Source organism: Colossoma macropomum, unplaced genomic scaffold (genome assembly GCF_904425465.1).
Source record: "Colossoma macropomum unplaced genomic scaffold, Colossoma_macropomum, whole genome shotgun sequence".
NCBI classification, from domain to species: Eukaryota; Metazoa; Chordata; class Actinopteri; order Characiformes; family Serrasalmidae; genus Colossoma; species Colossoma macropomum.
In genome coordinates, this window is record NW_023494793.1 from 42,759,624 (window position 1) to 42,778,519 (window position 18,896).

Below are 18,896 nucleotides of genomic sequence, written 5' to 3' on the forward strand. Positions count from 1 at the left end.
TTTACTTTTATAGCTCTAAACCAGAGAGTGTAAGTTGGACCTAAAGGCTCTAAGACTTTGTCTGTCCTTTACTTTTAAAGCTCTAAACCAGAGAGTGTACACTGGACCTAAAGGCTCTAAGACTTAGCCTGTCCTTTACTTTTAAAGCTCTAAACCAGAGAGTGTACATTGGACCTAAAGGCTCTAAGACTAAGCCTGTCCTTTACTTTTATAGCTCTAAACCAGAGAGTGTAAGTTGGACCTAAAGGCTCTAAGACTTAGCTTGTCCTTTACTCTTATAGCTCTAAACCAGAGAGTGTACGTTGGACCTAATGCTCTAAGACTTAGCCTGTCCTTTACTCTTATAGCTCTAAACCAGAGAGCGCACGTTGGACCTAAAGGCTCTAAGACTAAGCCTGTCCTTTACTCTTGTAGCTCTAAACCAGAGAGTGTACGTTGGACCTAAAGGCTCTAAAACTTAGCCTGTCCTTTACTCTTATAGCTCTAAACCAGAGAGTGTACATTGGACCTAAAGGCTCTAAGACTTAGCCTTCAAAAAAGTAGGACGGCCTACTGGCCGGCGACAGGAACATAGACAGATGACCTGATAGACACGCCAAAGGCCAAAAGAAAGACAGGCAGACACAAGACAGACAGAGTGACAGATGAGTTGACAGACATGCGAAGAGGGCAGCAGATGAAATAAATAAGAAAAACTATCAGTCAGTCCGATAGACAGACGGACAGACAGACGTGTCAGCGAGTGATAGATGAACAGATTGGAGGAGGTGGAAACTCTTCCTCTTTTACAAGTCATGCGTCTGCTGGGTGGACGAGAGTTTTATCAGCTTTTAAAAAAAAGAACCCACAGCTTTCACTCCTCCTCAGCCATCACACCTCGCGCACTTCCTGACGGCCTGAGTCACATTTACCCAAAAAAAAAATTAAATAAAACCTCTCCACTTCAAATCCAGCAGCTCTGCTGAAACACCAGCGTTACACTTATATATAAATACACTGTACATTTCATTTTACACACTGAAAATATGTACAATCCACTGTACATTGATATTTGTGTTATATATGGACCTTTAATTTTTAGATTTCTGTTATTTTGGTAACACTTTACTGTAGGGTTCTGTTTGTAAGACTACATGACACCTACATAAGGTTGTTATGATAACTGACACAACACTTCATAAATGTTTATAAAGGCTTATTCCAACAGGCATCATCTGTCACAAAGGCTACTTTAGCTAACTTTCTTCAATACTGGCAAATGTAAACTTTATAGCGAATGATGCCTTTTGGAATAAGCATTTATAAACATTTATGTACGGTTATGTCAGTTGTCATGACAAGCTTATGTAGCCTTATGAACAGTAATCCTACTAGAGCTAAACTGCAATGTAAACGTGTTAGCTTTTGTGACTTCACAAAAACAATGACTTCAGAAGGCAGTTGTTTTTCAGCTTAGTTTCCATGTATGTGCTGTTTGGACTGATACACGCTGAACCTTTAACAGCGCTTACACATTACAGACCCTAAATAAGTGAGAAACCTGGTTTTCCATCATATGGGCCCTTTAACCACCACCCACCAGTCTCCCGTCCCGCGCCAGTGTGGCGTTATTGTGTGAAACGACTCTTTTAGACAGAGTCAGCGGCGGGCTTGGCAGGGCTTTGTTATGATTTGAATGGCGTGTATGTGCTGAGGGGTCCATTTACTAAATCCAGACAACTTGCAGAGCGCATCGTCCAATGTGTGGCGATGGGAGGAGACGACACCATTGTGTGTTTCACACGCCGAGCGCAAGGAGATTTAGCATAATCCGCTATTGTTATTGACTCGCACACACAAAGACGGCTCAGACAAAAGCACAGAAAGCCAATCGGTCAAACAGGAAAACAAGCCAAGAGGCCTTCTGCTGTATAACCACACAGCGAGCTGTTATACCGTTATACAGATCATGTGTTCTGAATTAAACGAACAGTATAGTGAAAAAACAGATGTGCAAATGCAGCCCATCAGCCCAGATGTGTTCAGTGTCTGAAGTGCTTCATTAGTTCGAGCACTGGAGCTACACAGCTTGCATAGCTAACGAACAACACACTGCAAAAAAAGTATATCTTAACAAGTGAAAACATCTTAAATCTGGTCAATATGTCTAATTATGAGATTGTTGTCAGAAGATTATAAGATTATTTAACTTATTTCTGCACTTCTTGTACTTGTCATTAAGTCATTTTATCTGAGGAGTGTCTTATTCCACTGCCAGACCATTTTACTGTTTCAAATGTTATTTCTTTCAAACAATATTTCTTGAAATGAGTAAAATTATCAGCATTATTTTATTGATTATATTATTAGGGCTCATCCAACACCCTTTTCTCCAGCTAATAAAGTAATGAACCAGCCCTTAAGATGGCGCTGGGAATGATGAGGCCAAGCGGACAAGGGCTTATTAAAACCAGTACTGAAGTAGGGGCTGCAGCTGCCAACTACACTACACTACACTACACTACACTACACTACACTACACTACACTGCACAATTTAATCCCGATTTCCCCTCCCAACAACTTTTCACAATCTGAAGTGATTTTCGGGAAACAACCCGTTAACAACTTTTGTCATAACCTTTATGCCTCGGGATGCACTGACACCATTTTTTCAGACTGTTTTTAGTATTCGCTGATAACCAAGTCCGACACCACACTAACCCACTTATAATGAAGTAGCTGTTAGTGTAAATAAGTGCAATGAACTTTAACAGTTAAATCAATAAATCTATCTGATTTTAAATGAAGTGCGTTAGCTACCTATGCTGCGTTAGTCAGCTTGGATCGAGCAGCGCTGCAGTGGAGAAGAGCGAGTTTTGTTCCCCGTCAGAAAAGCTCTTCTGTACAGCTGTAGGTAAAGTAGGTTTCATAGTTTTGATCCTCATCTTTCTCTTTCAGCAGCAGCACAGCGACAGCAGGAATCACATCCGAGGCTGACGCATCCAAGAAGCTCACGCTTCATCTTGTTGAAGTCTTTTTGGCTGGTTGAGCTGTAGCTGATTGTCCTCTAAAGCCGGACAGACACTGTGATTTTAGTACAAACAGTGCAAATCACGTTAATATTATCGCCTTTAGCCGCCTGGCTGATTCAGTCATTCTGACGATTCAGGTGCTGCTGTATTAAAGTGCACCGAGTACTGAGCAAACATGCTGAGAAACACTGACGTGGTGGTGGTGTGTTAGTGTGTGTTGTGCTGGTGCGAGTGGATCAGACACAGCAGTGCTAATGGAGTTTTTAAACACTGTGTCCACTCACTGTCCTCTCTATTAGACACTCCTACCTTGTCAGCCCACCTTGTGGATGTAAAGTCAGAGACGATAGCTCATCTGCTGCTACACAGTTTGTGTTGGTCATCCTCCAGTCCTTCATCAGTGGTCACAGCGACGCTGCCCACAGGACACTGTTGGCTGGATATGTTTGGTTGGTGGACTATTCTCAGTCCAGCAGTGACACTGAGGTGTTCAAAAACTCCAGCAGCACTGCTGAGTCTGATCCACTCAGACCAGCGCAACACACACTAACACACCACCACCACGTCAGTGTTACTGCAGTGCTGAGAATGATCCACCTCCCAAATAGTACCTGCTCTGTGAGGGTCCATGGGGGTCCTGACCACTGAAGAACAGGGTAAAAGGAGGCTAATAAAGTATCAGAGAAACAGATGGACTACAGTCTGTAACTGTAGAACTACAAAGTGCACCTATATAGTAAGTGGAGCTGATAAAATGGACAATGAGCGTAGAAACAAGGAGGTGGTCATAATGTTATGCCTGATCGGTGTATAATTAGCTACTGAATTGCAATATTTTTTACATCTGTTATGGAAAATACAGGAAATTACTGTATTTTAATAACAGCTTATTACTGTAAGTGTACAGCAGAATCTACAGCTGTTATTTTATGGTTAATTACTGTGAAAGTAATGCAACTAGTGTCCAGTAATTTACTGTAATTTTACAGTGATGTATTTATAGTGTAGCAAGAAACAAGTTTGAGTTTAAGGTTTAGCAGAACCAGCTGGGCCCAGTCAGGTCATGTTGAGGGTGCAGGGATGTGGGGGGTGGGGGTGGGGGGTGGACTTCAATTACATGCCCGTGCAAACCTCCTCGCCTGTCATTAACAGCCTGCTCTCTTAATCAGTGACATAATTTCCAACTGCGCTGCTCTCTGAGCTGCAGGGCAGGAGGATCATCTGCATTCAGTCCTTAAGGACAGAAATGAGCTGCTGAAGGTTTTTAATGAGATCCTGATCTGACTCCCTCAGTTAACCCTCACACGCCTGGAGATCAAACCGCTCTGAAATTAATAAACATACTCACATTATTACATAATCAATCGCTTAGTTACACAATGATTACTTTACATTCTGGTTGGCGCAGTTTGAGTCTGCACTTCTGACTGTTTTCTATCAGAATGAAATACAAAAACAGTAAAAATATAAAGGATGTTTTTCCTCCTTTGGTACACACAGCAATAACTTTTCATCAAACTCGAATCATAATAAAATATCTCCTTTTCTGCTTACGAACAGGAGCGCGGTCCGGACTGACACCCACTACTTACAATGAGCTGCCAGAGAAATAATTCAGAAAGAATTACAGCACGATCGCCTGCAGTAACTGGGACTGCTGTAGAGACACCAAACCAGCTCTCTCTCTCTCTCTCTCTCTTTCCTCTCTCCCTCGCTTTTTCTCCTCTCATCTCCCTCTTTCTCTTTTTTCTTTTGTTTTTCATTTTCTCTCCTCTAACTTTCCTTATCTCCTTGTCCTTCCTCTCTCTTGTTCTTTCCTTTCTTGCTGTCTTTCTCACTTTCCTCTCTCTCTCTCTCTCTTGCTCAGCTCCTTTCGTTCTTTCCTCTCTCCCTCTCTTTCTTTCCTCTTTTTCCTTGTCCTTTGTCTCTCTCCTTTTTCTTTCCCCTCTCTCTTTCTTTCCACTCTCTCTCTTTCCCCCCTGACTTTCTTTCCTCTCTGTGACTCTCTCTTCTCTCTTGCTCAGTTTCTCTTTCTCTCTTTCTTTCCTCTCTCCCTCTCTCCTTTTTTTCTCCTCTCATCTTGTCTCTCTTTCTTTCCTCTTTTTCCTTATTTTCTTCATCTCCTTGTCCTTCCTCTCTCACTTTCTTGTTTTCTCTCTTTTCTTCCTTTTCTCCTTTGTCTGTCTCTCTCTCTCTCTCTTTCTTTCTTCTCTCCCTCTTGCTTTTTCTCCTCTCATCTCCCTCTTTCTCTTTTTTCTTTTCTCTCCTTTTTCTTTCCTCTAACTTTCCTTACCTCCTTGTCCTTCCTCTCTCTCGTTCTTTCCTTTCTTGCTGTCTTTCTCACTTTCCTCTCTCTCTTGCTCAGCTCCTCTCTCCCTCTCTTTCTTTCCTCTTTTTCCTTGTCCTTTGTCTCTCTCCTTTTTCTTTCCCCTCTCTCTCTCTTTCTTGTTTACTCTCTCTTTCTTTCCACCCCCCCCCGGACTCTTTCTTTCCTCTCTGTGACTCTCTCCTCTCTCTTGCTCAGGTTCTCTTTCTCTCTTTCTTTCCTCTCTCCCTCTCTCCTTTTTTTCTCCTCTCATCTTGTCTCTCTTTCTTTCCTCTTTTTCCTTATTTTCTTCATCTCCTTGTCCTTCCTCTCTCTCTCTCTGTCTGTCTCTCTCTCTTTCTTGTTTACTCTTTTCTTCCTTTTCTCTTTTGTCTGTCTCTCTCTCTCTCTCTTTCCTCTCTCCCTCTCACTTTTACTCCTCTCATCTCCCTCTTTCTCTTTTTTTCGTTTCTCTCCTTTTTCTTTCCTCTAACTTTCCTTATCTCCTTGTCCTTTCTCTCTCTCGTTCTTTCCTTTCTTGCTGTCTTTCTCACTTTCCTCTCTCTGTCTCTCTTGCTCAGCTCCTTTCTTTCTTCCTTTCTTTCCTCTCTCCCTCTCTTTCTTTCCTCTTTTTCCTTGTCCTTTGTCTCTCTCCTTTTTCTTTCCCCTCTCTCTCTTTCCCCCCGACTCTTTCTTTCCTCTCTGTGACTCTCTCCTCTCTCTTGCTCAGGATCTCTTTCTCTTTCTTTCCTCTCTCCCTCTCTCCTTCTTTTTCTCCTCTCATCTTGTCTCTCTTTCTTTCCTTTTTTTCCTTATTTTCTTCATCTCCTTGTCCTTCCTCTCTCTCTCTCTCTGTCTGTCTGTCTTTCTCTCTTTCTTGTTTACTCTTTTCTTCCTTTCTCTCTCTCTCTCTCTCTCTCTCTCGTTTAACCCCCCTCCAGAGTAAAGACTCTTTCCTCAGACCTTCGTAGCTGAAGCGTGTTTCTGATTAGCGCTGTGCTCTGTTCTGTCGGAGGTCTGTGTCTCGTTGTGAACCTTCTGTAAAGCCAGGGATGGAAATCAGAGCTGAACTGCAACCCGAAGCCCATCTGAGATCCTGTATGAGCCATTAGCCGTTCAATAAATCACCCTCAGTGTCATTTAGCTTCTCCCACCAGCTGTAAGAGCCGCTCTGTTCTCTGACCAGCTCTGGCCCTGATGAAGCTGACTAAAACTGGACCGTATTAAAGCTGGAACGCTGATGTCCAGCTCTGCAGGGGGGTCAGCGACAGTCTGAGCTCTGAGTTATGAAATGAAACGGATTGATTATCTCAGCGCAGACACCACACGGCACACATACAGGACTGCAGTGACCCAGTATTGGGGACATTATAATGCCCTTATTAAGCCTCATGAAGCCACTAGCTGGGTCTCCCTCTATCACACCATGCTAAACATCATTTCAAACTGCCGCTAACACAACATCACTGGAGCTCAACACGCTTGGAGGAGAACACTAAGGCTACGTTCACATTACCAGGTTGAACCGGATGACTGTGGCGTCACCAGGGTTCGAAGCTGTGTCAGCAGCATAGTTCACTACCAGCATAATGAGCTCCATTTATTCCTACTGTAAAACGCTGCTTTCACTGTGAGATGATTTTCTTTTCTAACTCTGCGTTTTAAAGATCTCAGACGCTGCAGACTCGATCTCCACCGCCCCTCTGATCACCTTCGTGTGTTAATGTTGATGATGAAATATTACAGTGATGGTGGTGAATAATGAGGAGACGGAGCTGAACGTGTGTCTGTTTATTAGGAGGAGTAACGTTAGCGCGCTCGGCTAAAACGTTTGGGAAACGGAGACTGAAACTGGGGAGCGGCGACGCTCTGATAAACAGCAGGGGGCGCTCTCACAGTATTCACTACTTACAGTTTAGCACACTTTAGTTTAGTTTGACCTTTTTACATCAGTAATTCTTGGACAACACCTCACACCCCCTGCATGCTACACTGGATAAAAGGAGAAGCTCATTCAGGTCAGACTGTTACAGATGTGCTGTGTTGAAGAGGCCGTGTGAGATCTTTCTTACCCACTGATAAACGGCTCTACAGTGAGTCTCCTTACTGCAGAGACGGTACTGATCTCCTGCTGTCTGAACTGAGCTGAACACACTGTGCAATATATCATAACTGCTGCTGTAATGACTCTCACTGCGCACTTTACACTGCTAGTTATGTTAGATACGGCTAGATACTCCTAGTTATGTCTGTGCTCATTGTGCTTTTAGTCTACCTCATACCACTCAGAGCCTGCTATCATGTAAATACAACAAATCCGTCTCATATGGTATGTAAATATGCAAATAGACATACCTTTCTTTCTAATTTCTTATTTAACTTATGTCTATTTTTATTTCTATTTTTTATTTTCTGTATGTAAGATTATGTGCAATTATATGTCTTGCTACTGAAACAATTGCAATTTCCCTTCAGGATATTCTATCTATCTATCTATCTATCTATATATCAATCTATCTATCTATATATCTAAAAGTTTATTTATCTAAATGTCTATATCTACCTACCTACCTACCTAATGGTACCCAGATAGCAAGCATATACCAGTCCGCTCACTTGACAAGGTCAATAACCCACTGACTGCAACTGCTGGTCCACCCTCGGACCACCCAGATTACTGTCCTGCATACAAGCTCTAGTTTTAATCTCCTCAAACAGATTTTAAATGCACAGAGACTTTTATTTTAGAAAATAAACTAAGACAAATATTACAAACAACTGAGAGACAAAAAATGACCAGGCCTGAAATAAAATGATTTTATAGAAAATGTTGCTGGCACTGTGCTACATTAAAATTATTAACTAAACTAATTTACAAACCATAAATAAAGCAAGGAAGGAAAAATCAGTAAACTGGACTGTGAGTGGAAAACGAGTGATGATAAGTGGAATTTTGTCCATTACTCTGCTTAAACACCGGTGGGCCACCCGGACAACACTGAGCAAAACACCAGTGGGCCACCAGCTTTGCCATCAGAGGGCCGATAGTCGTCCACTATCCTCCTGCTGTCAGGGTAGCTAGCGGTCTGGCTAACAACATTGATTATTTTGATTACGTGTTTACGTTCCAGCTGTGCGCACGGTCGGCTGATTGCCGACTAGATTTCCTAACCTAAGATAAGATGATGTAAGATAAGATTCCTAAAGTAAGATAAGATTTGCTTGAAAAAGCCAACTTACTGTTAATCTGTAATCTGTGTTGTAGTCATGGCGACCCCTGGTTCCTATCACCACCACTGTAAAGACATCTGAACCATTTCACACCAAACCACTCTGAATCTGTTTACCACTGAGATATTTTGAAAAACTGGTGGAATTCCCTTTTAACAGTGACTGCAGTGCTGAATCTCTCTGTAACACAGGCTAAACTCCAGTCCTCTTAATATGTCCACCTCTGTGTGAATCAACTCGGAGCGCTGCGCTGACCACGCCACAAACTCCTTAATTAACGAGGTGCTGAGCTCGGCACTCTGAGCTCCGAGCGGCCAAACGGAGCTTTATGAGCTGCTACAGTGTCTTTACTGAGCTGTTAAGAAGTCATTACTCACAGCATCGCAGGAGCTGGTCTCTACTGGGCCTGTCAGCTGAAGCTTAAACGACCCATATCTGACTTTTTCTCAATTCTTTGAAATTCAGATTTTGCAGGAGCATGTAAGCATCGTTAAAGGACTAATATCATGGGAAAACTCATATTCCTCGACTTTTAAAATAAAACAGATGCAGTATGTAGCATGATCTAGTAGATAAACATTGCTAAAGTTTCAAAAAGTACCCTTCACTCCAGCACATGGATGGAAACCAAGCTGCAAAATAGCCCATTTGGAATTCATTACTTTTGTGATGGTGTGAAAAAAACAATGCACCTATGTATTTCTATCCGTTCAGCCTACAGCAGTTTAGCTCCATCTACTCATAACAGTTATAAGGAGTGTTTCAGCCTGGATTGCTTTTTAAATGAGGCACAACACAGGGCAGCCAATCAGAAGAGAGGTCAGTCTTAAAGGGACAGAGACAAAAACAGCCTGTTTAATTCCAAGGGATAAAGAGAGGTTATAAAATGGTCAAGTAAAAATGAATTATGATTTAAGATGATTTAAGTTAGCATGTTTTCCCCGTGTCTGACAGGCAGTCAGGCTGATTGGACATGCAAAATTGCCCCTAGGTGTGAGTGTGTGTGTGTCTGCCCTGAGATGACTGGCGAGCTGTCCAGGGTGTTTTCTGCCTTACGCCCAATGACCGCTGGGATAGGCTCCAGATCCCCCAGAAGGATAAGCATTACATTTACAGCATTCAGCAGACGCTCTTATCCAGAGCGACTTACAAAAAGTGCTTTGTCTACCTAGAGAAAGTATCTTTAGTTTAGCTAGTTACAAATAGGTTAGAGCGAAATCTCGTCCTGAGCTCAGATACTGCTAGAAACAAAAGCCCATATTGATACAGAGAGAAAACAGAGTTAAACACAGCGCAGTGCAGTACATTACAATGAACACGTAACTCAGTGCTCACTTAAGTGCTGCATAAAGAGATGTGCCTTCAGTCTGCGTTTGAAGACCGCAAGCGGCTTAGAGGATGTGTGTGTGTGTGTGTGTGTGCGCGTGTGTGTGTGTGTGTGTGTGTGTGTGGTGTGATTTTTGGCACATAAACCTACACAAATGTTATAAAGTGGACCTCTGGGAAAAAAAACAACAAGACTAATGTAGGAAACGGGCCTTTCAAGTTTCAAAACAGTCCAGATATGGAAACATACTGTATCTATATCCAACTATATGGTAGTTTACTTAAAATACCAAAAAATGTTTCAGAGCAAAACACTGAGTGCGTATACATGCACTCAACAATCCGATCATAATCAGATTTCTGCAGTTATCCGATTATTCAAACGGTCATGTAAACGCCATACTCCGATCTAGAAATCCGATTAAGTAATCTGATAAACAGAGCTGGATTTTAGCTCAGTAATCAGATTTCTCAGTGCATGCAAACTCTGATTTATTTTTGGATTTTCTCAGTCTGCACATGCGCGAGATCAGACAGTGGTTGTCAGAGACGCAGCAAAACACTGCTGGAGCGGCGCTGAAACCAAACACGAAATAAAGGATTTGAATATTCTTCATCTTCTAGATGATGTTTGTTCATGTTTTTAGGTAAAGTGGTGCGATGTTTTAAAAAAAGCCACGTTATGAAGTTTGAGTTTTACGTTATGTTTACTTCATGTCTGCTTCTGCGCGTCTGTTGGCTGGTTGCACAGAAATCTGATTACTGTTTTGCTTTGTTTTGTTTTAGACTGTACTGTTCCTGTTTACAGAGCTACTGAGCGTATTTCTACCAGACCTTTTTCAGCACTTTTCGACTTTGCCTTTTTGTCCCTTTTGGACTGTGTTTACCTTGGATTTGTCTATTTGTTAGGTTTGTCTAGTTTGTACTCGTCTGATCCCGGTTCTGACCTTCGCCTGTTTTTCAACGACACCTTTGGACAACTCTAACATCAGTGAAGCCTTATTTGTTGACGTTATCCACACACGTGTCTGACCAGTTCTGTCTCATTACAGAGATAAAGAGAGATGGACATCTAGAAACGAATTATGGCTGTTTTTATAAAATAAAAGCGCACAAATGTTATAAGTGGATCTCAAGGGGAAAATAAAATACAAGAAAAATGTAAGATATGAGCTGTTTTTAAGAAAGGAGAGCTGGAAAGTGTATCTCTGGGTGCACAGGTGGGTGATTTTAGCAATATGATGATATGTTATTATATATTATTACAACAAACTGCATGTCTGTTAGCATATTGTGGGTACTGTTAGTACTTCTAGAACTGTGTGTTCTGTGAAAAACAGAGTTAAACAGAGCTCCTGAGTGGCACAGCTGTCTAAAATGTCCCTCTATTATTGGGAAATTGCGACTTTGAATCTCAATGATGCTGATTAATTGGATGCAACGATGCACAGCGTATCGCTGCTGTCGGAACAAAACCTCGTATCTCCAAAATGAGAACTTCACAGGAGAAGGAAAAACATACTTTACTTTAATGTAAGTCAGTGGAACCAGACTTTTTTCCAAGTCATTTTGGGTAATTTCTGTTGGTCCTTTCATCATGAAATTTACACACAATGTAAAGAGCGACAGACATTTTCAAATTATGTTAAAAACTGAAAAACGACGGATATAAATGGAGATACGAGGTTTTGTTCCGACAGCAGTGATATGAAACTTTAAATAAAATCATTGTACTCATAGTTTTCAATGGCATTTCTAAACATTTGCTACTGCATTGTGCCAGTTCTTATCAAATTTCAGAAAAACATAAATATTATAATGCATATTGTGCATCCTGTCTTCAGGTATCATGATATTTGTGTTATATTGCCCCTCCTTTGTCTTTCCAATCTGTACTGATAATAAATAAAGCACTCAAGGACTCAAAGTGATGCCAGTACTTTGTTCTAAACAATGAGAACAATTTCTTCTTTCATCCTGTTGGTCTTTATGGCTAAAGTCCAGCCACTCCACCCTTTCCTCAGCATGGCGTGTGGGTACAGTGCTAATTATAAACTCCACCCAGTGGATACAGCTGTTCACTTATAAGTGATGAAGCCTGTACTAAACGAGAAACGCTGCTCTTCCACACAGGAAATGTGAAAAAAGTGGAAAAGGAACTGTGAAGCATCACGAATGACAAAGTGTAGAGATTATTAATAGCGTGTCATATCAACCTCCACCACGCCCACCTGTCAAACACATCTGATTCACTTCTTCAGCTCATTTCGGTCCATTTCAAACATCTTTCAGTGCTTAGAGGTCTGACTGAAGAGTGAAGACTCATCTTCTCATCAGTCTCATCTTAACACAGCATTCAGTTTTGTGGTTTTGTATTTTATAAACGAAGAGGTTTTAAATGAGACTAAGTTAACAGCAACATGTAAAACATCTCCTGAATGCTGGTCACATGAGCACTAATACTAATACATGAACATACATGATCAAAAATCAAAGGTCCCGGCCTTGACACCTTACTGACTCAGGCCCAATCCCATTTCACCACTCAGCCCTACCTCTCTGAATTGCGCGTTCACGTCTAGGGGTAGGGTGTCCTGATTCTTGTTGAGATAGAGGGGTAGGGCGAAGTGTTGGGGCTACATGACCCTCCAAACAGAGTTTTTTCAGACACTCCAAACAGAGTGATATGAGAAGAGATCAAAGAAACACAGAAATGTGAGAATTTTCTCTGTTAAAAATTACGATAACCATCATATTATCATAGTTTAATGTCGTTTCAGTGTATTATGGTCGTTTTCTTCATAACAAGCATAAAAAAAATCGCTAATAGCATGCTAATGTCTCGGAGCTAGCTAGCTAACTTTCCTGTTCCACCTTAAATAGTCCAGCAGTTCTGACACCTGAAGCGCCAGAATGTAACTGCTGCACCATTTAAGGTGGAACGGGAAAATTCAGACAAAAAGCTGGTGAATATCTGACTTCAGCTGGGGGTGGGTGATAATAAATAATTGCCCCCCTCTTTGAAGATCATGTGATGCCCTAAATGTAACTAAAGCCCAGCAGTGAGGAGCTGAACTTTACCCTCCTCTGCTGTCACTGCAGACTGGCAGGGTCGCCTACAGAGCAGCGCTGGTAGCTGTTAATGAAGTGATGCTCTTTTTATTTGAGGGTCCCATTTCAGAGGGAAGATCTCAACCACTACCCTGTAACTCAGTTCCAAGGGGCAAAGAGACACTCGAAAACAAGGGGTAGGGGTAAAAATTCATGCCTCCATCTGAGGTGACTGGGCAAAATAAAACAGTCCAATGCCGGAGTGGGCGATTGGAAGAGTCCGCAGAACCCCTGATGGGCCCGTAGAGATTTGGGCCGGATACCGTGAGCAACTGTATAAACTCAGGCACAAGATCCCTCAGACAAACTATAAACATGTGGTTGGTATTGTGTAGTGGGTAACACCTCTGCCTTCTACGCTGTAGACTGGGGTTCAATCCCCTGCCGGGGTAAACACCCTACACTATACCGATAAGAGTCCCTGGTCAAGACTCCCAACACTACCTTCACCTACCTGTGTGAAATGATCAAATTGTAAGTCGCTCTGGATAAGAGCGTCTGCCAAAATGCCATAAATGCAAAATCAAAGTGTATATCTGAAGTAATCTAGGGGTTAAACCAGCCTCCCCACCCCAAGCGATACAGCCCTGGTTTGCTAACTGTAACTGAGACTCGTATAGTGGATAAAGATTAGATAGAGCTGAAGAGCTTCTTAGGCCCAGTCCCATTTCTTCTTTTTACCCCTACCCCTTGTTTTCGAGAGTCACCCTAACCCCTTGGAACTGAGTTACAGGGTAGTGGTTGAACTCTTCCCTCTGAAATGAGACCCTCAAATAAAAAGAGCATCACTTCATTAACAGCTACCAGCGCTGCTCTGTAGGCGACCCTGCCAGTCTGCAGTGACAGCAGAGGAGGGTAAAGTTCAGCTCCTCACTGCTGGGCTTTAGTTACATTTAGGGCATCATATGATCTTCAAAGAGCGGGGGCAATTATTTATTATCACCCACCCCTAATTCTTCAGTGATATGAAGCTGAAGTCAGATATTCGCCAGCTTTCTCGTTCCACCTTAAGTGGAGCAGCAGTTACATCCTGGCGCTTCTGGCGTCAGAACTGCTGGACTGTTTAAGGTGGAACGTGACGGGTTAGTTTGAGCTGCAGAAATAATGAGCTGTGTGGATCATGTTTAAGGGTTTTTATGGGTTCTGTCTCCACCTTCATCCCAGTATAGTTCACACTTCAAAAGTCATGTCTGCAGTAAAACCAGAAACCTCGAGGGAGCCCAGAGAAGTCAAGGGAACCTTTAACTTTTGTTCTTAAGTGATCAGCGACTGCCCTAATGAGTGACTCACGTCCTTCAACCTTTCCCAAGCAGGAGCTCTGACTCTCACACCAGCAACAAATAGGCCAAATAAATAAATAAACAATAAGAAAACAACAAAAATAGCCTCTCGCCCGTAGGAACCCACACTAGGATGGCTCTATTTTGGACGCTTCAGCTGCGTTGGCGTGGCCAGATGGCTGCTGCAGTCCTTTGGAACGAGGCTGCTTCTTATAATTAGCCAGACTGCGTAACATGAGAGAAATACACGGAGTGAATTCAGCTGCTTCAAGGTGGAGCTCAATTCACAGCTTGTGTTTCTCCATTGAAAAGCATTGACCAGTAGAATGGGACACTATGGAGCAGCCAAACATGAGCCTAAGGTCACCATGTCCAAGGCCAAGCGTGGGCTAGAGGGGTATAAAGCCCCCCAGCACTGGGCTGTGGAGCAGTGGAGCTGTGTTCTCTGGAGTGATGGAGCTCCATCCAATACCTTTGGGATGAGTTAATGATCCAGAGCTGACCGTCCAACATCAGTACCTGACCTCACTAATGCTTCTTCAAGGGTTCTTTAGTAAAGACAGTGGTTCTGTATAGAACCATGAACACTCAAAGAACCATTCCATGGCAAAATAGTTCTTCAGATTGATGGAGAATGTGCTGTATATTGTTCTATATAGAACATTTTTGAAAATGGTTCTTCTATTGTTACAAGCTTAACATCACAACAACAGCAGAGCCCTTTTGACGCTATAGAGAACCACTTTCAAACAAGTTGTATATAGAACCATGTACAACACATTCTCCATCAATTTGAAGAACCATTTCACCATGAAATGGTTCTATCTAGCACCAAAAAGCATTCTTCTCTTGTTACAAGCTTAACATCACAACAACAGCAGAACCCTTTTGGTGCTATAGAGAACCGTTTTCAAACAAGTTCTATATAGAACCACATACAATGCATTATCCATCTATCTGAAGAACCATTTCACTGTGAAATGGTTCTATACAGCACCAAAAAGGTTCTTCTCTTGTTACAAGCTCAAAATCATAACAGCAGAACCCTTTTTGGTGCTATAGAGAACTGTTTTCAAACAAGTTCTATATAGAACCACATACAATGCATTATCCATCTATCTGAAGAACCATTTCACTGTGAAATGGTTCTATACAGCACCAAAAAACTTCTTCTATTGTTACAAGCTTAACATCACAACAACAGCAGAACCCTTTTTGGTGCTATAGAGAACCACTTTCAAACAAGTTCTATACAGAACCATATACAACACATTCTCCAATCAATCTGAAGAACTATTTCACCATGCAAAGAACCAGTTAAGCATGAATTGCTTCTACACAGAATTCGTGGTTCCAAACAGAACCATCACCTTTACTGAAGAACCTTATTAAAACAAGAGAACGAAGCAAAACAAAGCCGAGGCAAGGCACGAGGGCACTGAGGACCCGGTTAAAGTTGTAGGTCGGATCACTTGGTGGGATCTGCAGTTGGGTAAAAGCACAAAGACCCCGCTGGAGGAGAAGAAAAGCCCCCCAGGCAGCGGAGCAGCGCGCGCAGCTCGGGCTGAAACGCGCTGTTTCCCTTTAAATGGCAGAAAAACAACCGCGTCCCGTCAGTCCCGCACAGCAGCGAGCAGCGCAGAAACGCAGGAGCCGCTATTGTTTACCTCCGACCAGCAGCAGCTGCTCGAGCTCGAACAGTGACCTCTAGGAAAAACGGGAAAATGTGAGACGGTGACCACAGGACGGCGAGTGACCGCCGGCCGAGGCGCTCGGACACAAAGCGGACGCGTCGGTGTCTTTGTGGACTGAGCGGAGAGAAACTTCATTACCGCGAGCTCAGCGGGCTGAATGGTCACTGCGTGTCACACTCACCGTAGTAGGACGGAGGAACGGCGCTCTTTCTGGCCATCTGTCCGTCGGGGTCCACTCTGCTCGTCTTTCTCGGGATAAACGTCCTCTCCACTCCGTGTTGGTGAGCTTGCATATGAAAGGTGAAGCTTTGAAGCGCCTGGATTTCAGCTGCGTGTGTTCAACGCGTCATTGTGTTTACAGCGCGCGGGGGAGGGGAAGGGGGCGGAGCTAACACACACATGCACGCGCACGCAGCAGTGTGTACTGGGGAGATGTGTGTAATGATATGTGCTCTCTCTCTCTCTCTCTCTCTGCTCTCTCTCTCTCTCTCTCTCTCTCTCTATATATATATACACCGATCAGGCATAACATTATGACCACCTCCTTGTTTCTACGCTCATTGTCCATTTTATCAGCTCCACTTACTATGTAGGTGCACTTTGTAGTTCTACAGTTACAGACTGTAGTCCATCTGTTTCTCTGATACTTTGTTAGCCCCCTTTTACCCTGTTCTTCTGTGGTCAGGACCCCCATGGACCCTCACAGAGCAGGTACTATTTGGGTGGTGGATCATTCTCAGCACTGCAGTAACACTGACGTGGTGGTGGTATTTTAGTGTGTGTTGTGCTGGTACGAGTGGATCAGACACAGCAGTGCTGCTGTACACTCACTGTCCACTCTATTAGACACTCCTACCTTGTCAGTCCCACCTTGTAGATGTAAAGTCAGAGACGATAGCTCATCTGCTGCTACACAGTTTGTGTTAGTCATCCTCTAGTCCTTCATCAGTGGTCACAGGACGCTGCCCACAGGACACTGCCCACAGGATGCTGTTGGCTTGATATTTTTGGTTGGTGGACTATTCTCAGTCCAGCAGTGACACTGAGGTGTTTAAAAACTCCAGCAGCACTGCTGTGTCTGATCCACTCAGACCAGCACAACACACTAACACACCACCACCACGTCAGTGTTACTGCAGTGCTGAGAATGATCCACCACCCAAATAGTACCTGCTCTGTGAGGGTCCATGGGGGTCCTGACCACTGAAGAACAGGGTAAAAGGGGGCTAACAAAGTATCAGAGAAACAGATGGACTACAGTCTGTAACTGTAGAACTACAAAGTGCACCTATATAGTAAGTGGAGCTGATAAAATGGACAATGAGGGTAGAAACAAGGATGTGTTTATAATGTTATGCCTGATCGGTGTATATATGTATGATTATACATAAGTACCTATATGTAAGTTCCATAAGTATTAAGTATTGAAAGATTTTGTTCCAAGAAAAAGACAGCTGCTGTGCTAGATATATGGAGATCCGGTGATGATATATATGTAAAAATAAGGAATGAGACAAAAATAACATAATACTTATTAAAACACCACAGACTCTCCCTGGCTGCTTTATTAGAAACACCTCCAGTAGAATGGGACACTTTGGAGCAGCCAAGCATGAGCCTGAGGTCACCATGCCCAATGCCAAGCGTGGGCTAGAGGGGTATAAAGCCTCCCAACACTGGGCTGTGGAGCAGTGGAACTGTGTTCTCTGGAGTGATGGAGCTCCATCCAATACCTTTTGGGATGAGTTGGAGATCCAGGACTGACCATCCAACATCACTAATGCTCAATCAAATCCTCACAGCAATGTTCCGACATCTAGTGTAAAGCATTCCTAGAAGAGTAGAGGCTGTTACTGCAGCACAGACTCACTATTAACACCTTAATCTCAGGAGAAACGCTGGAGGAGCCGAGGTCTACAAGCTTATTTTCATTAGTATTTTAAATGAAAGGCTGGTATCTGCAGTTATCGGACGTTTCTTGTGAGAATGGTTCGCAGACTGAGGGCTGCAGTTTGAAGGCTCAGCTTTGAAGGCCTCTCTGACTCTCTGAGGTTTTCTTTCTCAACAGTTGCATCAGTTAAATCAGTGAAGTGGGTTGTGCAGTTTCTGGTTGCGGTAGCGGCGGACAGACCGGGTCTAAGGTGTGTTTCGGAGCTACAGTGATAGTTTGGTGAAAGAACAAACATACGCAAAGCTCCTCTCTTACCAAAACCTTAGTCGATCAGCCCAGATAAGCTTGGCTTCTGATGTTTTAACACTGGAGCTACTGTAGCTGATATGCACTCTTAAAATGCACTTTGTTTTTTCAAGGGTTCTTTAGTAACGAAAATGGTCCTATGTAAAACCATGAACACTCAAAGAACCCATTGCATGATAAAGGGTTCTCTGCATAGTGAAATTGGTTCTTCTGAGTGATGGAGAATGTGCTGCAGGTGGTTCTATATAGGACCTTGGCGCAAAGCCAACACTGCGCATCACCAAAGGAACACCATACCCAAGGTGAGGCATGGTGGAGGCTGCATTATGCTTTGGGGCTGTTTTTCTGCAGCTGGAACTGGGGCTTTAGTCAAGGTGGAGGGAATTATGAACTGTTCCAAATATCAGTCAGTTCTGCCACAAAACCCTCAGACCTCCAAATCAACAAAAGAACGGCTTCGCCAGAAGAAGATCAAAGTTGTGGAAAGGCCCAGCCAGAACCCAGACCTGAATCCCATTGAATATCTGTGGGTAGACCTGAAGAGGGCTGTACACAGGAGATGCATGATTAAAGGGCTCTTTGCATGGTGAAATGGTTCTTCCGAGTGATGGAGAACGTGCTGCAGGTGGTTCTATATAGGACCTTTTTGAAAACAGTTCTATATAGCACCCAATCGGGTTCTTCTATTGTTACAAGCTTGACGTCATAACAATAGAAGAACCCTTTTGAGTTCTATATAG

The 18,896-nt window shown here is 43.0% G+C and overlaps 1 protein-coding gene across 4 annotated transcripts in view; it reads right to left on the reverse strand.

Moving 5' to 3' along the window:
• LOC118813965 (choline transporter-like protein 5-B) overlaps positions 1-16,324 on the reverse strand; it is a 77,719-nt gene extending 61,395 nt beyond the window's left edge. For all 4 annotated transcript variants that reach the window (XM_036579608.1, XM_036579606.1, XM_036579609.1 and 1 more), the window contains exon 1: positions 16,141-16,324. In XM_036579608.1, the coding sequence (XP_036435501.1) occupies positions 16,141-16,252 (112 nt within the window). In that variant the 5' untranslated portion in view covers positions 16,253-16,324. The remainder of the gene's footprint in view (positions 1-16,140) is intronic.
• Positions 16,325-18,896: the final 2,572 nt, after the last annotated feature.